This window comes from Pongo abelii, chromosome 3 (genome assembly GCF_028885655.2).
Source record: "Pongo abelii isolate AG06213 chromosome 3, NHGRI_mPonAbe1-v2.0_pri, whole genome shotgun sequence".
NCBI lineage: Eukaryota > Metazoa > Chordata > Mammalia > Primates > Hominidae > Pongo > Pongo abelii.
In genome coordinates this window covers 191,886,799-191,903,823 of record NC_071988.2, presented here as the reverse complement: position 1 = coordinate 191,903,823, position 17,025 = coordinate 191,886,799, and the positions used below count along the sequence as shown (strand labels likewise).

The 17,025-nt window shown below is 38.4% G+C and overlaps 2 protein-coding genes across 8 annotated transcripts in view; one reads left to right on the top strand and one right to left on the bottom strand.

Annotated features, from left to right (window-relative positions):
* Positions 1 to 3,458, top strand: part of LOC100433735 (histone PARylation factor 1) — a 28,290-nt gene extending 24,832 nt beyond the window's left edge. The window contains exons 7-8 of the mRNA XM_024246265.3: positions 1,068 to 1,240; positions 3,223 to 3,458. Coding sequence (XP_024102033.1) covers positions 1,068 to 1,240; positions 3,223 to 3,354 — 305 coding nt within the window. The 3' untranslated portion in view covers positions 3,355 to 3,458. The remainder of the gene's footprint in view (positions 1 to 1,067; positions 1,241 to 3,222) is intronic.
* A 6,320-nt stretch (positions 3,459 to 9,778) lies between these two features.
* Positions 9,779 to 17,025, bottom strand: part of CLCN3 (chloride voltage-gated channel 3) — a 104,956-nt gene continuing 97,709 nt past the window's right edge. For 3 of the 7 annotated variants that reach the window (XM_009240449.4, XM_054553358.2, XM_054553359.2), the window contains 2 exons: positions 15,095 to 15,170; positions 9,779 to 13,048 (listed from right to left, as the gene is read on the bottom strand). In XM_009240449.4, coding sequence (XP_009238724.1) covers positions 12,890 to 13,048; positions 15,095 to 15,170 — 235 coding nt within the window. In that variant the 3' untranslated portion in view covers positions 9,779 to 12,889. 7 annotated transcript variants of the gene reach the window in all.

Sequence of the window (17,025 nt, the reverse complement as noted above, 5' to 3'; positions counted from 1 at the left end):
GATGCTCAAGTCCCTCATATAAGTTGGTGTAGTATTTGCATAACTTACGCACATCCTCCTGTATATTTCAAATCATTTCTAGATTACTTAGAATACCTAATATAATGTAGACACTATGTAAATAGTTGTTATACTGTATTTTTAAAATCTGTATGTTTTATTTTATTTTTTTTTGAGTATTTCAATCCGCACTTGGTTTAATCCAAGGATGTAGAACCCTCAGATACAGAGGCAACTATATAGTGCATGAACCAGGCTGGCAGACTTTCCATGTATGGCCAGATAGTAAATGTTTTACACTTTGTGGGCTATATAATCTATTACATTCTTGTTTTATTTTTCAACCATTTAAAAATGAAAAAAAATTTAGTTTGAGGGCAGTTAAACATGGGGTGAGCCAGGTTTGGCCGAAGTTTGCCAACTCCTTGGACTCGTCTGCTGAATCTTTAAAGCTTATGTAAACTCATGATCACCACCATGGAATAGACTTTTAAAAAAAATCATGACTGTAGCCGGGTGTGGTGGCTCACGCCTGTAATCCCAGCACTTTGGGAGGCTGAAGTGGGCAGATCATGAGGTCAAGAAATCAAGACCATCCTGGCCAACATGGTGAAATCCCATCTCTACTAAAAATACAAAAATTAGCCGGGCATGGTGGCGTGTGCCTGTAGTGCCAGCTACTTGGGAGGCTGGGGCAGGAGAATTGCTTGAACCCGGGAGGCAGAGGTTGCAGTGAGCCGAGATCACGCCACTGCACTCCAGCCTGGCGACAGAGCGAGACTCCATCTAAAAAAAAAAAAAAAATCCTGACTGGAACTAAATCCTGTGACATAGTCGCTAATAAAGAAATGTTTGTTAACCTGTTTTTAAGCTTGAATCCTAAGTACAAAAATTACCAAATTGCCATTCTAAATTAGAGTGCTGAAGATTACTACCCAAGGTGGCACAAGTTGTACTAGTACAAAAAGTCTTAGGAGGAAAAACCCTCTTTATAATCTTCTTACCTTTGAAGACTGATTCATTTTCTAACTGTGTAGATAATCTTTTATATTATTGGTTTCTTTCAGCTGACCTCAAGAGAATTTGCAAGACAATAGTTGAGGCTGCAAGTGATGAGGAGAGACTAAAAGCTTTTGCTCCCATTCAGGAAATGATGACTTTTGTGCAGTTTGCTAATGATGAATGTGATTATGGCATGGGGCTGGAATTGGGAATGGATCTCTTTTGCTATGGCTCACATGTGAGTAAAAAAAGCCCTCCACATGCTACCCACTGCCACACCTCCCTCCTCTCCCCCTGACATTCATCCACACATGAATACATGCACATTTATACCCCCAAATTCCAGCAGAGGTAAGATGGGGATTCAGCTTGTACTTCAAAATGAAGTTTTTGAAGTGATTTTTTTAACGTAGATGTCCTAAAAATGTTTTAAATTCATCTTATATTCTGGCAAAGGTGAATATTTGCATTCACTCAAAGGTGAAGATTATTTGCATTCAGGCTTACGTTAAAGTGAATTTACTCATTAGACACATTATAGGGACATGCCTTCTTGCCGTGTGTGTACGTTTGGGGCTGGGTATGGGGGTGTGTGCACACACCTTAGGCTCCATTTCGTTTCCGTTGTGGTGGGGGTATTTGTTATTGTGCTTAAATTCTTAGATGAAAAATACACTTTAAATTATTTAAGCTTTATAAGAGTTGCTGTTTTACTGTTAACTAATTGTTCATTAAATAAGAAAATTGTACTTAATAGCTAAACCAGTGCTTACTCAACCATAGTTGCCTGAAGATCAAAGAGGCAATAAGGTGTAGCGGGCATGACCTGTTTCTGAGGCCAAACTGGTTGTAAATCATGTCTTCCCAGTGTGTAAGATGGGGCAAGCTTTCCAACACCTTTGTATCTGTTTCTTTACCTGTAAGATATGTCTGCACATGTGCACGAGTGTATACCCACACGCAGATCATTTAATTTTCATTTAACCTACTTTGTAACCAAGTCACAGAGAGGCAAAGCATCTTGCCCAGGTTCACACAAGCAGTCTGGCTCCAGAATCAGTGCCTAAATCAGTGCAGTAATTCCCAAACTAAAATGCATATGACTCACCTGCAGACATTGTTAAAATGCACTCTATCAGTAGGTCCAGGATGAGATCTGAGACTGCATATCTGTCATGCTCCCAGGTGACGGTCATGCTGCTGCTCTACAGACCACACTGGGAAAAGCAAGACTAAACCAGTAGCTCTCCAGCTTTAGCGTGCATCAGCATCAATGGGAAGGCTTGTCCAAACGCACACTGGCACTCTCCCCACCCTCCCCAAGTTTGATTGAGTTCTAGGGTGGGTCCTGAGAATTTGCATTTCCAACAAGTTACCAAGTGAAGCTGATACTCCTGGTCAGCTTCATTTTGAGAACCCTGCTATAAACCATATTATACTACTATTCTTTGCCCACCTCATAGTTATCAGTAAAAATAATCAAAATGTTTAACAGCCAGAATGACAGTCATTGACCAATCCAAATAGTACTTGACCTGCCAGAGAGGCCCTAGCCATAAATAAGTAGAGCCATAAGGTGTGAACCAGTGAATAGCAAACTTGATTGTTGTGAGAATGAAATAACGTGTATGAGTTATAAAAAGGTTTAGCACAGTACTTACCACATGTTAAGGGCTAAATGTTTATTATGATCAGCAAAAAGGTGGTATATGTAGATAATAGCAGTAATCTAAAATCTTTTGATAAGCCTAAGGTAGTGACTCTTAACAGGGATTGGGAGGCGGTACATGTTGGGGATGGGGGAGAGAAGGAATTTGAAGATAAAGGCAATACAATCTGAAAACTCAGCGTAGCTATTCTTACAGAATTAAGGAAAATAAAGCTTAAACTTTTGCCTGGGAATACACTGGAGAGAATAAAAAGTATTTGTGGGCATTGTTTGGGGTGAGAAAAAGTTGATAAAACCTAAGGGAATAAGGAAGCTCAGATTTAATTTGGTTTTCTTAATTTTCAAGATATGCCATTAGTCATCTAGAGCAACAAGACTGCCTCTTAGAATGCCAGGTGCCTGTCCTTAAATTATGTTCACTAACCACCTGAGGATGTAGCTAAAATGATTTTGGAAGTAGCCTTTGTTAAACAAGTGCTTTGTTATATTTTCTGCTACTTATTAGGATATCTGCTATATTCTCTGCTTAATGTAATATTTTTATTTTTCAGTATTTTCATAAAGTTGCTGGCCAGCTTTTACCTCTTGCGTATAATCTGTTGAAGAGGAGTCTGTTTGCAGAAATTATTGAGGATCATCTGGCAAACAGAAGTAAAGAGAACATAGACCAACTCGCTGCATGAGTAAGGTGGCTTTGACTGGTGTACAGTATTTCAAAGGACTAGTATTAAACTTGTGATTTTTGTTGTTTTTAGAATACAAAAAATAAACATTTACTAAAAACGTTTATAAGATTCTTCTGCCGGTTTTCCTTCTTTAATGTGCAAGCAAATGGCAGTCAAATCACCTAAATGGTGACCCTAATCACATTTTGGAGGACAACTAAAGTCATCCTCTGATATGTCACAGGAAGCCACTGTCTAATGCCTGTGGCTATAACTAGACCATCCTTACAGAGTCCTGTTTCAATATTTATCATATGGGCAACTAAGACTATTTCTTCTGAGTCTTTGAGTTAATAGCTGTAGCTTTAAGGTTTGGGTTTATGGCAGGTGAAGAGGGGAACAGAAGGAAACTTAGAAGGAAACTCATGACACTGCAATCAGCACTCTCCCAGGGTGCCTGACCCCGACCTACCAAACTGCATTTTGAGTAGTAGCTCCAGGTGACTCCCAGCAAGTAGTCCAGTTATCCCATTAGGTATATTATTTTAAATCTTCTCTTGACTCAGTCATTTACTAATATAGCCTAGTATATTGATACACAGTATATAGTTTTAGTATAAGATAGTAATCAGTATACCATTACTTTAGATTTTAAAGTTTTTCATTGCAAATGATTTCACTGGATTTTTAGTACAAATCTGTGGATAGCTGTGTTTTACTAGATCCAGATTTTCCTTAAACCTGATCATATGTCCTTCACCTTAAAAGTAGAGGGCAGGGCCAGGTGCGGTGGCTCACGCCTGTAACCCCAGCACTTTGGGAGGCCGAGGTGGGCGGATCACCTGAGGTCTGGAGTTCATGACCAGCCTGGCCAACATGGTGAAATCCCATCTCTACTAAATATACAAAATTAGCTGGGTGTGATGGCAGGCGCCTGTAATCCCAGCTACTTGGGAGGCTGAGGCAGGAGAATCGCTTGAACTCAGGTGGAGGTTGCAGTAGATCGCCATTGCACACCGGCCTGGGCAACAAGAGCGAGACTCCATCTCCAAAAAAAAAATGGGTAGAGGGCAGACCATGAAATGCAGAATAGCAAACTTCCTGGATGGGGCTGAGGAGTGTATAAGCTTTTTTCCCCTTTCTATGAAGTTCAAGATGGAAAAGCACCATCCCCCCACCCCAGGTCATCTAGTGAAACCTCCACATTGTGTAAGATTGATGTGATTTACTCAAATAACTTATTGACTAGCCAGTAGTTCTCCAAAGTTCTGTCAGCTGTCCCCTTAAAATATATTTGAGGTACTTACTCTTTTTTATATAAGGGTATGAGTAGACTATTAAAAGACAACACTTAGAATTTTAAATATAAGTAGCATTCCTCATCTCCCCAATTAGGCTGCAAGCTTCTTAAGAGCATGTATTTTATGGATGTATATCCCCCTCAGTAACACAAACCTTTGGAATTGCACTTAGTGAATAAAATGACCCTGTCACATGTTCTTCAGTGCCAGACAGAATCAAACTGGCAAGAGCTGGGAAACTGATAAGATGCCTGGGAGTTAAGGATTCTTGACTTCTCAGACAAAACATCTTCTGGGGTCAAAAATCTCTGCTACAACCAAAATCTGTTCCTTTCTGCCAATGGCTCATGCTGCCTTTGGAGGCAGGTAAGATGCTTTCTTCAAGGTAGGTATATTTTGTATAATATCTTAACCAAAATGAAACTGAAAAGATCTTCAGCTTCCCTTTCATAACTGTGCAGGAACTTTTACAGCTCTTAATGGGGAGGTCTCAGGTTTTAAGGAACTGCCATTTTGATTAGGTAAGTAGCTCCAGGCCCTGGAACCATCTGAACTATTAACTTGTTTTATATTAAAACATTACAGTTACAATTAGCTCACACATATTTTATTAGAAAAAGTGACCAAATCACATTGATCTTAAATAATTTTAGGCTATAAATTTTAAATAAAATTTTAGACGTTCGAGCTTTGTTCCTCAGATTTCTTTAGTTTCTAAGGGGCTCAACCATTTCTAAATACTGCCCCTAATGTTAACACACTTAAAAAATATCCAAATTCATGTATCTCATTAAATATTTGTTTAGCTAGAAACATTAGATTCCTTTAATTTTGTCACTTGGTGATCCAACAGTCTCAACTGTATAGTTTGTAAGTTTTTTTTTATATGCCTTATCAGTAATATGGATTCCAGAAGGATTTCTTATCAAGGAACAAATGAAAGGGGACAAAAAAGGTGAATCGGCTTTTCATCCATTCCTTACAGAAACCTAATATGAATGTATCTTCAGGAAGCTGGGCACATCAGAGCCAAGACAGAAATTGGACACCAACTCTAAGAATATGGTGGTTATAATTCAGATGATACAGTTGTGAATGGAGTTTCCTGAAGACAGTAATAAGAAATGTGGATTTCCAGTCTCAAACTCCAATCAGTTTTGTCAGAGTGCTACTAAGCTGTTTCAGGAGGTACTATCTTCCAACTACTGAACATTTTTCATTAAAGAGCAAGCTCCCTACAGGAAGATACCAAACCTTATCATTTTCCTTAACTAAAGGCATAGTCCACTTAAACCTAGCTCACTAAATATTACCTAGGATCTGGTCACTCAATTGCTATAGTAGCTTCCAAATGGCGTCTATATACCTCTGTTCTCTGAGAACACAGTTTAAGTGCCTAGGCTCTTTCATGAATGAAGAACCTTGATCTAATCGGGATTTAACAGAAAATCATTACCAGTTCAAATTTGGCTAAGCTCTCCTCTTGGAGTTCAATAATGGAGTTTCTATATAACCTCTCAAACATGTACGCAGAATGATAACACCCAAGGAAAAATGAAAGCTACAAAACAAATTGCTATAAACTACTCTGCAGTGTCCTAAGACCTTTGCATTATCTCAAACACTGACCTTACCAGCTTAATGGCATTCTGTCCAAACTATTCCTATCATAATTAATTTTAATGTCTGGCTGGACACAGTGGCTCACAGCTGTAATCCCAGCACTTCGGGAGGCCAAGGTGGGCAGATAGCTTAAGGCCAGGAGTTCGTTCGAGACCAGCTTGGGCAACATGGTGAAACTCCGTCTCTACTAAAAATAGAAAAGATTAGCCAGGCATGGTGGTGCACACCTGTGGTCCCAGCTACTCAGGAGGCTAAGGTGGGAGGACTGCTTGAGCCCAGGAGGCAGAGGTTGCAGTGAGCCAAGATCGCGCCACTGCACTCCAGCCTGGGCGATGGAGTGAGACTCTGTCTCAAAAAAAAAAAAAAAAAAAAAAAAAAAAATATATATATATATATATGTATATGTAGGTGATCCCTACAATACTCTAACCTCTCAGTTCCCGACTTACTCTTTCAATGATCTAGATTAGGGATTGACTGACAAACTAGAAACTAGTACCTTCTCAGTACCAATAATGAAAACCTGCCACATCTCAATCTCAAGCATCCTACTGTCTTAACATCATCACTCATCCTTCCATCTCTTTCCCTCTAGTACCCCCAAAATTTTTTCAAAACGACAGTCCCCTACAATTCACAAATGTAACCACCTTTTTCATTCTTCACCCACTCCATTCCTGATTCTCTCTTTACCGAGCCTTTAGATTCTACTCCCCATCATTACAATCACCCCCGCATCCTCCACTCCACTGCCCTTCTCTCCATTTGTTGTATTTATCTGTTAACCTTAAGGCAGATTTTAAAAACTGCCTATTCCTTACCAGAGTCTGCTCAGTATCAGGTGGCTGGAGAAAAAACACAACCATGGCAGCTCGTCTTATTTTAACCTCAAGTTGGCCACACTGGATGCCCATCGATCCTACTTTCTCATCTCTCAACCTCCAACCCCCACCCTCATCCTCAGTTTATTTCACTGAGAAAATAGAAGCCACCAAAATAACTTCAACAGAATCCCACTGCCCTACCAACTACCCATTATACTCTGCCTTTCCTCCTTTCTATGAAGGTTGAATGTGTGCCCAAGACCCCATCCTCCCTTGCCTACTGAAGGACCTCTCCTCTATTTTTCCTCTCAAACATTCCTATCATTAACAAAAAGGCTATAATTTCCTGCATCTTAAAACCGGATCGTTCTCAGATTAATCTTCCCTGTCAAACCATCAACAGCAAAAGAAGCTATAATATCCTGCATCTTAAAACTATCACGTATCACTTTCCTGGAAACCTGATAGGAAGAATTGCAATCGTTGTCTTCAATTCTTCTTCCAATCTCTGTTGGACCCACTCCCTTCAGGCTTTGGCTTGCCACCATCGCGCTGAACCTGCTCTGGGGGAAGTTATCAGTTCTCTCTATATTGGTCCATTTTGAGCCCTCATTTACTTCACCTATCAGCAACACGTGACAGTTAATCATCGCTCCTTGAAACTATTATTCATTTGGTTTAGGGGACTACCCTTGCTTTTTGAGACAGGGTCTTGCTCTGTCACCCAGGCTGGAGTGCAGTAGCACCATCTTAGCTCACTGCAGCCTCCAACTCCTGGGCTCAAGTGATCCTCCTGCCTTAGCCTCCTAAGTAGCCAGGACTACAGGCATGTGCTACCATGCCCAGTTCATATTTTTATTTTTTAATTTTTTGTAGAGACCTGGTCTATGTTTCCCAGGCTAGTCATGAGCTCCTGGGCTCAGATGCTGCTGCCCCACCTTGGCATCTTGAAGTGCTACAGGCCTGAGCTACCAAATGCAGCTTATTATTTTTTTAGTAAATCCACCAGTGGAACACCCTTCTTTGAAGGCCACTACTCCTAACCCAACCACACTGGTGGCTCCCTCATTTGCTGGCTTCTCACCTCCCCAAATCTAAATATAAGCATGTGTCAGTGCTCAGTCCTTGTACCTCTTCTCTGTCTGCATTCAATGCACGGTACTCTCCTGTCTCAGGATGATGCCGCCCCTGTGTAGTTCTCAGGCTGGGCCTTTCTCCTTAACTCGAGTCTGATACATGCTAATGCCTATGTGACACCCCCACTTAGAAGTCTAAAAGACATTTAAAACAATGTCTAAAACCAAAATTCCTCTGCACACAGCACCCCACTCCCAATCTATTAAGTCTTTCCCAACCCAGCCAGTGGCCATTCCATTGTTCTGTCATTACTCAGCCAAAAACTTTGCAGGCATCCTTGACTCCTCACTTACCACAGTCCACATCCAACCCATTCACAAGTCCTGTCTAGTCTACCTTCAGCATGTCTAGAATCCAACCGCTTTCACCACCTCCACCAGCTTCAATCAGGTTCAGATCTCTACCATATCTCACCTGAATTATTCCAAGAGCCTTCTAGCTGGTCGCCTGCTTCCGCCCCATCCCCTTATAGTCTATTCCCAACAAACGAGTCTGAGAGATATTTTAGGTCAGATTATGTGACTTTTCTGCCTCACTGGCTTCTCATTTTATTTAGAATAAAAATCAAATGCCTACACCCCCAACCTCTTTCCTTACCACTTTATTCCCTCTTATCCCTCTCCAGCCACAGTGATCTACTCGGTGTTCCTTGAACCTGGCAGGAGAATCCTTTGTATATAGCATTTTCTCTTCTTACAACATTTTTTCTCACGGATAAATGTCCTTCTCTCACTTTCTGTAGGTTTCTGCTCAAACGCTTCCTTATCCCCGAGGCTTTCCCTGATCACCCTCTATAAAAATGGGGTGGGTGCACACACCTTCACTTTTTGTGCATTAGAAAAACTATTACAATGAGGATTCTTGACTGATTTTGTATATTCGTAACAGTGTGCAGCACATAAAAATCATTTTTTAAAATTGCTGAACTAATCCATATTTATCACCATCTGACATACTCTAGATTTCTCTTCCTGCTGGAATGAAAACTTCAAGAACATAAAATAGCGCCTGGCGCCCAGTAATTGCTCAGTAAATACTCAGTGAATATAAATGATCTACTCTGAACTTTCAGTGTGTTCCTTTTTACTAAAAGCTTAATAGTAAAGACCACATCTTAATCAAAGGTTGTTACTTACCAACCTCTTTTGGCAGTTCTATTAGCATATGTCCAAGGTGATTTTTAAAGACATGTAAATAAATCCTTTTACGTCTTTTCATACAAATAGCGTAATTTTTCTTGCAAAAAAAAAAAAAATCACTTTTGAAAGTGAGCTGAAATGAAATCAGTTTTCTGTGGACCTGCAGCTTTCACTGACAAATGGGGGCGCTAAACCATTGCTGGTGGTGTGAACATCCTGCTGTCAATCCAGCATCTATCTACTCTTCTATTGCTCCTTGCTTGCAAAGTGTAGAAATGCCTTGTAACCTGAGAGAAGCATTATAATTGAATTATTACCTTTTTGGGGCTCCCTGTGCCAGGCATATCGGCCTACACTGCGTAGGGCAGCAGTGAAGAGGGAGGACTGTTACAGATATAATTAAAGGCCAAACCACACATTGTCATATAGATTTTAATAGATTTTCTGATTAACTCATCACAGTAATCATTTTTACTGTAATGATATGCAGCTTTACTACACTAGTATAAATAAAAACAGATAAATACAGCTCTAGGCAACATTACAGATTAACTAAGCATTCTTCGTGAACCAAAACTGAAAACAATTATTAAGAAGAAGAGATGCTGACACCCTTGCCCATTCTCATCATACCTTCTCAAAAAGGGTATTCAAACAAGGCGCTACACTTATTATATTGGTAAATTAATTTGCCAATTAGCCAGGCACAACAATTTCATGGTCTCCACTATTTCGTCATTTTGGTTGAAAAGGAGACACACTTCAATGTATGAAAAAGAAAAATGGAACAGATAACACCAAAGAAAACCACTAAATGCATTAAAAATACGGCACTTTTCCTGTATTTTAGCAGTAAGACACGCTAGGGATAGAAATATACCAAAAAAGAAAATTAATGCTTTAATTAATATCCACCCTGAAATGTCAGTCTCTGAAGCAAGATGGGCAATGAAAGGAGGAGCAGAAATAAAAGCGGGAAATATGGAAAATAAACTCCATGTGAAGTTTTATGAAGCTATCTGCAAAGAAACTGATTTGTCCTTTGAAGGCTAGTAACTCAGGACAATTAAGTTATCCAGCAGCCATGCTGAGGAGTTCATAGTCTAGCAATACCTTGCACACAGGCAAATACACTTAAGACAAGTTGGAGATATACAGAACTATCATTTAGAAATGATTTTACTCTGGATGGCCCAAAAAACTTTGAAAGGGCTATGAAGAAAACTTGAAGTCTGTCAAAGGAGAGAAGTAATAAGGAATAATTTTAGGCAGACAGCACAGCTAAGAATGTTTCCCAAAATCCCAAAAATTTTGCTCAACTTTCAATCCTCATTCTTATATGGCTTCATGATCTTATAAGTCTTCAGGATCTTACAGATTTTAATAGGTATATTATAATTAAGAACTAGGAAGTGAAGAATCACTTTCAAAATGTAAAAACAGCTCATTGCCAGTTGTGTTTCAGAAAATGTCTGTCTGGGCCAGGTGCAGTGGCTCACGCCTGTAATTCCACCACTTTGGGAGGCTTACGCAGGCAGATTGCTTGAGCTGAGGAGTTGAGACCAGCCTGGGCAACATGGCAAAACCCCATCTCTACTAAAAATACAAAAAAATTAGCTGGGCATGGTGGCGCGTGCTCATAGTGCCAGCTACTTGGGTGGCTGAGGCAGGAATATCACTTGAGCCCAGGTGGTCAATGCTGCGGTGAGCCAAGACCATGCCCCACTGCACTCCAGCCAAAAAAAAAGAAAAAAAGAAAATGTCTGTTTGCAAAAATTTCATTTTCCTATCAAAAATGCATAATTACAGAATATTGAGGCCAGTCCTTTGAGTAAACTGCCTTTGCCAATTGTGAATTAAGACTGTGATTAAAACAGACAATTCCAAAAACAAAAATCCCAAATATACTACAGTGCATTTTAACTCATCCTGCAGAAAATGTTCAAACCATCATTGACCACTTCAAATATGGATGTGATCTAGCCCGAGATTCAAAAGTTATTTTCAGATTAAAATTTTAACTGCTATCTTTGCAATTCTATTGTTTTCAAATTTTTTGTTAGATTTTTTTTTTAAGAAGGTAAACACTAACTTTCGGTTTTATTCTCCAAAGTAATGTAGTTTTTCAACTTTCCAGCTAATGTAGTTTTTCAACTTTCCAGTTAATGGGTCAAAATGGACAGGTCAGAAGACATAATCCAGAGGATGGCAGTGAAAGATCAGAGAAAGGTTTATGTACACACTGGATCACAGAGAGAGAACCACAACCTTTTTTAAACCTTTGTTCCCACTGTAAACTTTGTTCATAACTCCGTATTTGTAAGTCTGAATTATTCTATAAAAATCACATTAAAAAGGTAAAATTACTTAAGTGCAATATTAACTGATCTGTATTTTATAAATTTTAATCCATAAAAATATAAATAAGAATGGTAAATTTTTAAGAAAAAAATATACATTTAGTGCAAGTTATGAATTACATTTCTTCTTCAGTGTCAGCCATGAGATATCTTGAGAAAAGAAAAGAATGACTGATCTAATTTCAATTTAAAAAATTCCAGTGTTTTAACATGCAATTAATACCAGATACAGCTAATCAGAATACTTCCTTCTCTTTACTGTCAAAGCAGCAGCATTTTGTTTAATTATGCTGAACAGCACTTGTATATCATAGTAGTAGTTTTAGAAATAGAAAATTTGCATAAGACCAGGTCACATTATCCATAAAGTCTGAGAGGAAAACAAAAAAGAAAACTGTTTATCCTTTAAAACCAAGCTTCATTGTTTTCGGTTTTGAGCCACAGGGCACACAATGAGAGATTTCGTTCTCGCTTCCTTCGAGATTTTACCTGTTTGATCAGCCTTTGTTGTGGTGCATGTGTACTGTTCCAAGCATTTAGTGATGGTACAAACTACATGGTTAATGGCACAAGAAACACTCCCTTCTTGTGATGAAACTTCAGTAAAATCACAGTACATCTCAATATGAGAAAGGACTGCTTCAAAAGGATACACCGATTTAAAGAGGCTTTGTTACAGCTCAGAGGAGAGAGAGAGAGAGAGAGAGAAATAAAGGCTCTTCTGGAATGTAGAAAGGTAATGCTTAACTATACAATTCATGAATTAAACAGAACAGTTTTGATTAAAAAAAAGGGCAAGACCTTGCAGTTTTATAGATGGCTCAATTCAAAGTAATCCCTCTAGAAACAGGGACTGATAATGTGTCTTTGCAATGTTGGAGCAACAGGCCAGATGCTCGAGGACTCTGCTGTCATGTCCGTTGAGGCGGAAGCCTGCACTATCAGGCACATCCTCAGCTGAATGCATCCAGTGCAGAACAATAGGAGTTGATACGCTGCTTTCTGTTAGGCGGGAAATACCTCACTCCTTTCCTTCTCTCTCCTTTCCCTCCCCAAACAACTCCTCCATTCCACCAGCATTATTTGCAAACCACGTTGCAAAAACCCGGCTTTTATATTTCCTTTCTTTTTTTGTAAAGGAGGAAAAAAAAGTAGACGACTCCCTCGGGTTAAAGAGTTGTGCTATTCAACAAATAAACTTCCTCTTCCGTTTCTTCTCTCTCCTCATCTGTGAGATTCAGTTGAACATTATTGAAGCGGGGTCTTGGTTTGCCGTCTGGGCCATATGCCGGAGGATATCTTTTTTTGTTATAATGCCAAGGAGGCGCCTGAAAGGAATAAACAGAAGACTCCTATGAAATAAAAGGGAAAATAAAAGGAGAAGCTAAATCTATAGCTAAATCCTTTTTGTTGACAGGAATAGAGCAAAGCAAGCAGCCTGATTTTGTATTTCCAAAAAGTACTTTATTGGCAAAGATATTAAAATTATCCAGCAACCATCCTTTGGTATAAAAAGTTACTATGGTCACTAATAGTATGACAGCCTTTCCACCGAGCGTCTGAGGACTGCATGCCTCAATGAAGCAGAGCTATTTTGATTAATGTATGCCAACAAAAAAGTAACAAAAAATGGATGGATGTATGACTAGGAAATGATACTGATCCCATTTGAGAAGGAAAACTGATTTCCATCACATGAAGAGAGCAGTAAAATGATGACCAAATCCTCTCAATACTTTCTCTTTTTCATTTATTTATTTATTTATTTTTTGAGACAGAGTCTCGCTCTGTAGCCCAGGCTGGAGTGCAGTGGCGCGATCTCAGCTCACTGCAACCTCCGCCTCCTGGGTCCCGGTTCAAGCAATTCTCCTGCCTCAGGTTCCCAAGTAGCTGGGATTACAGGCACGTGCCACCATGCCCCGCTTATTTTTAGTAGAAACAGGGTTTCACCATGTTGGCCAGACTGGGCTTCAACTCCTGACCTTGTGATCCACCCGTCTCGGCCTCCCAAAGTGCTGGGATTACAGGCGTGAGCCACTGCGCCCGGCCACTATCCCTTTTTTAATAAAAATTAACCAATTTTTCAAAGATAATTTAAGGATTGCCCACTTGTATCAGAATCTTCACGAAAGCACATACTATTGAGATAAAATGCATAAAAAATGGTCAACACAGAACGTCAATCCCAAACATCAGAGCCCCAAGAACAACAAATCTATAAAAGAATCCAAGTTTCTAGGACACTTATCAATGTTTTCCTTTTTTTGATTTAGGCCAGGAAAGTTAAGATACAGTGCTTTTATGAAAGTCTTAGTTGTTAATGCTTACATTAAAAGATAGGTGAAAAATCAGAAGGCAGACCTAAAAGATTATTACAGGTGAAGCAGAAAGCAGAATGAATGAGTAGCTACGATAATATTCTGGTTAGTAGTTTTTTTAAAAAGGATGCATGAAACACTTGTGAAATATTAGCATACAACAGGAATACATAATCAGTTGTGCACTTAAGCAAACTGGGACAGGTTTCATACAGGTATGACAATTGCAGGGCAAAATAATTTCAGGCATTAATTGCTAAAGCCAGACATTTTTTATGTTATGCAGTAAGATAATTCAAATTTGTAGTCAGGAAACCACTAGGACATAAAGCCAGTTAAAATGAATGCATTTGACTCTAAAAGCTGCTTATAGCATTCTAGAAACATCATACAAAAGGGGCACACACATAATCTAGGTACAATTCACTAATGAGATGGCAGGACACACACTGTGACTTTGAAGATATGCAGGGTATAGCAGAAAAAGAACTAATGCTATGATCACAAATAATATACACATTACACTCTAGTTAGTGTGCCCATTAAAAAATCCATTTAACTGTAAGCAATTCTAATTGCTAAGCTCCTTTAAAATCCTTTAGGAGCTTAGATTTACCATAAGACTACCACAAGATCAGGAAACATAAAAAAAAAAAAAAAAAAAAAAAGGGCTTGCGGGGATGGGTCAGACATTTTTAACCAGTCAGGTGTCTTCTGAGACCGGTGTATCCACTGAGGTAGACAGATTTGCCACATTCACTTTAAGAATGTCCAATAATATTCACTTATTCCACTACCAAACTGTTTACAGTTCTGAAATTGTAATGAATGATTTGATGAGAGATGTTAACTTTTGCTTACTTTCTATAAATGGGATTTTATACATATCTAAATTTATCTTACAGACACATTTTATCAGATACAAATGTAATTGGCAGCATAGTAGGATATTTTTGTTCAGCAGATATCTGGGAAAGAGAGAACTCAACAGTTCACAAGTTTCATGCTTCCTGACTTCTAAGGTGTCTAATGAGGAGATCTGATATATCTAATCACCAAGGGTTCCACGTGCTGCTTTAGTTGCTCGAGATGCTCTAATATGTTCTTCTTTGTGATGATCCCCAAGACAATCCTGAAACAGATTATTATGCTAATAACTGTGTGAGAAATTAAATTAAAAGAGGTTCCAATCATAATGATAAAGAATGAGAGAAAAAATAAAAACATGAACCGTAAGAATGAGTCTCATGAACTTTAGAAAATAAAAACAAAAATGATTTAAAGTTCCAGGTTCCTTTTGCATAAATTCTACTGACTTTCAAAAGTGACACAATACTAATCTTTAATATTGGTGGGTTATTTTTCTTTTTAAATTAAAAATAATAATTATGAAAGTTTGGAATGAAGATGACTACAAAGCAAAGTACAAAAGAAACTTAATATTGATACATGGCTATAGACCTCTGATATGTAGAGTTTCATTTATAATGTTCTTTCCTCAGAGGAAAATATTTTTCTAATTTCTATGATGTCACAACACAGCAGCTATCATCTGGATCTACCTTGGTGAAAAGGTAGGAAAAGGCTGTGAGGAGACTTAAAAACTCTCGTGGATTTTACTATAATTTCAAATTAAAATTAAAGGCAATGTGCACTGAATAAATAATGCTGACCAAAAGAAACACTCCCTAATGTTCAGGAGCTGTGACTGCCACTTCTTAAAGTAAGCTAATAAAATGTATTTATGATTAGTGATTAAAAGGATTTTCATTTTGTGCATTTTTTTCTAAATAACAATTGTTTCTCATTTAGCATGTCATTGTTATCACATCAAGCAAAGTGATGGACATAAATTCTCATAATGAGGATACATGAAAATAATTAGATTGCTAATTAAAACAAAATTATGGTTACTGGTTTTATAATGGAAATTAATGTGGCAATATAAACAGTGAAAATAAAAAAACCTTAAAAAAACTTCAATCTTTAAATTCTGGAAGCCCATCCAAAATACCCTTCAGGATGACTGGACATTTCCTTGATGATCTCATTAAGTCAACCTCCCTGTTAAACTGCCTTTGAACATTCAGACTTGAAGGATGTCACTAGGAGACTTCAAAGTAGCCTGTTCCTATAGCTATGTCCAGGTGTAAAATAGTTACTTAGCTTGATGGCTGGGGTGGGAGGTGGGGGAGCAGGAGGATAGAGAATGGGAAGGACAGAAATGGGTTCTCTGCTCATGTTTTCTCATTATTATGTTAAAAATAATGTATCGATCCTTAAAAGTTCTCAGAGCATGGAAGCAACTTCCCCCTCCAAAAAAGCTGAGAAAATGCACTATATATAATGAAGATTCACTCATTCAATAGATGTTCTTCATTGACTAAACATTTGAGGTTTCTTTTTTTTAAGCCATCAATTCATTTGATTTTATTGTTGTAGTCAGGAAATGTGAAAATCTTGGCAATTAATTAAATGTAACACCAATTGAATTCTTACTCATGCTTTTCTATCCAACTATACAGAATGATTAATTTCAGTTAGTATCATCTATACTGGTAAACTCTGCCAAATCACAAAATATACTATGAGGAAGGTTACAAATGTATAACAACCCAGTGGCAAATTTAGAATTTTACACAGTAATCTCTGTATTTATAAAGTAAAAGCCCTAAAAGATGGAGAAACACACATTAATGGAGAAGAGCGATTTGAGCATAATAAGGTCAGAGTGCTGCTTTAGTAATTTTACAGAGTGGAAGGAAAATCAATGCAAAATGTGGCTCATATAAAAAATTATTTGCTGTTTCCTTTTGGGCTAAAAACTAATGATGTAAGAGTTAACACGGCATAACCCAGCATTTCCAAAGCATGTTCCAAGAAACACCAGTTCCCATGAGTTCTTCTATACCCTTCCCTGCAACCCAAAAATAGTTGCATTTTCAAACAAGTCTGGAAAACCATGTATCTTATTACCCATCCCCTCA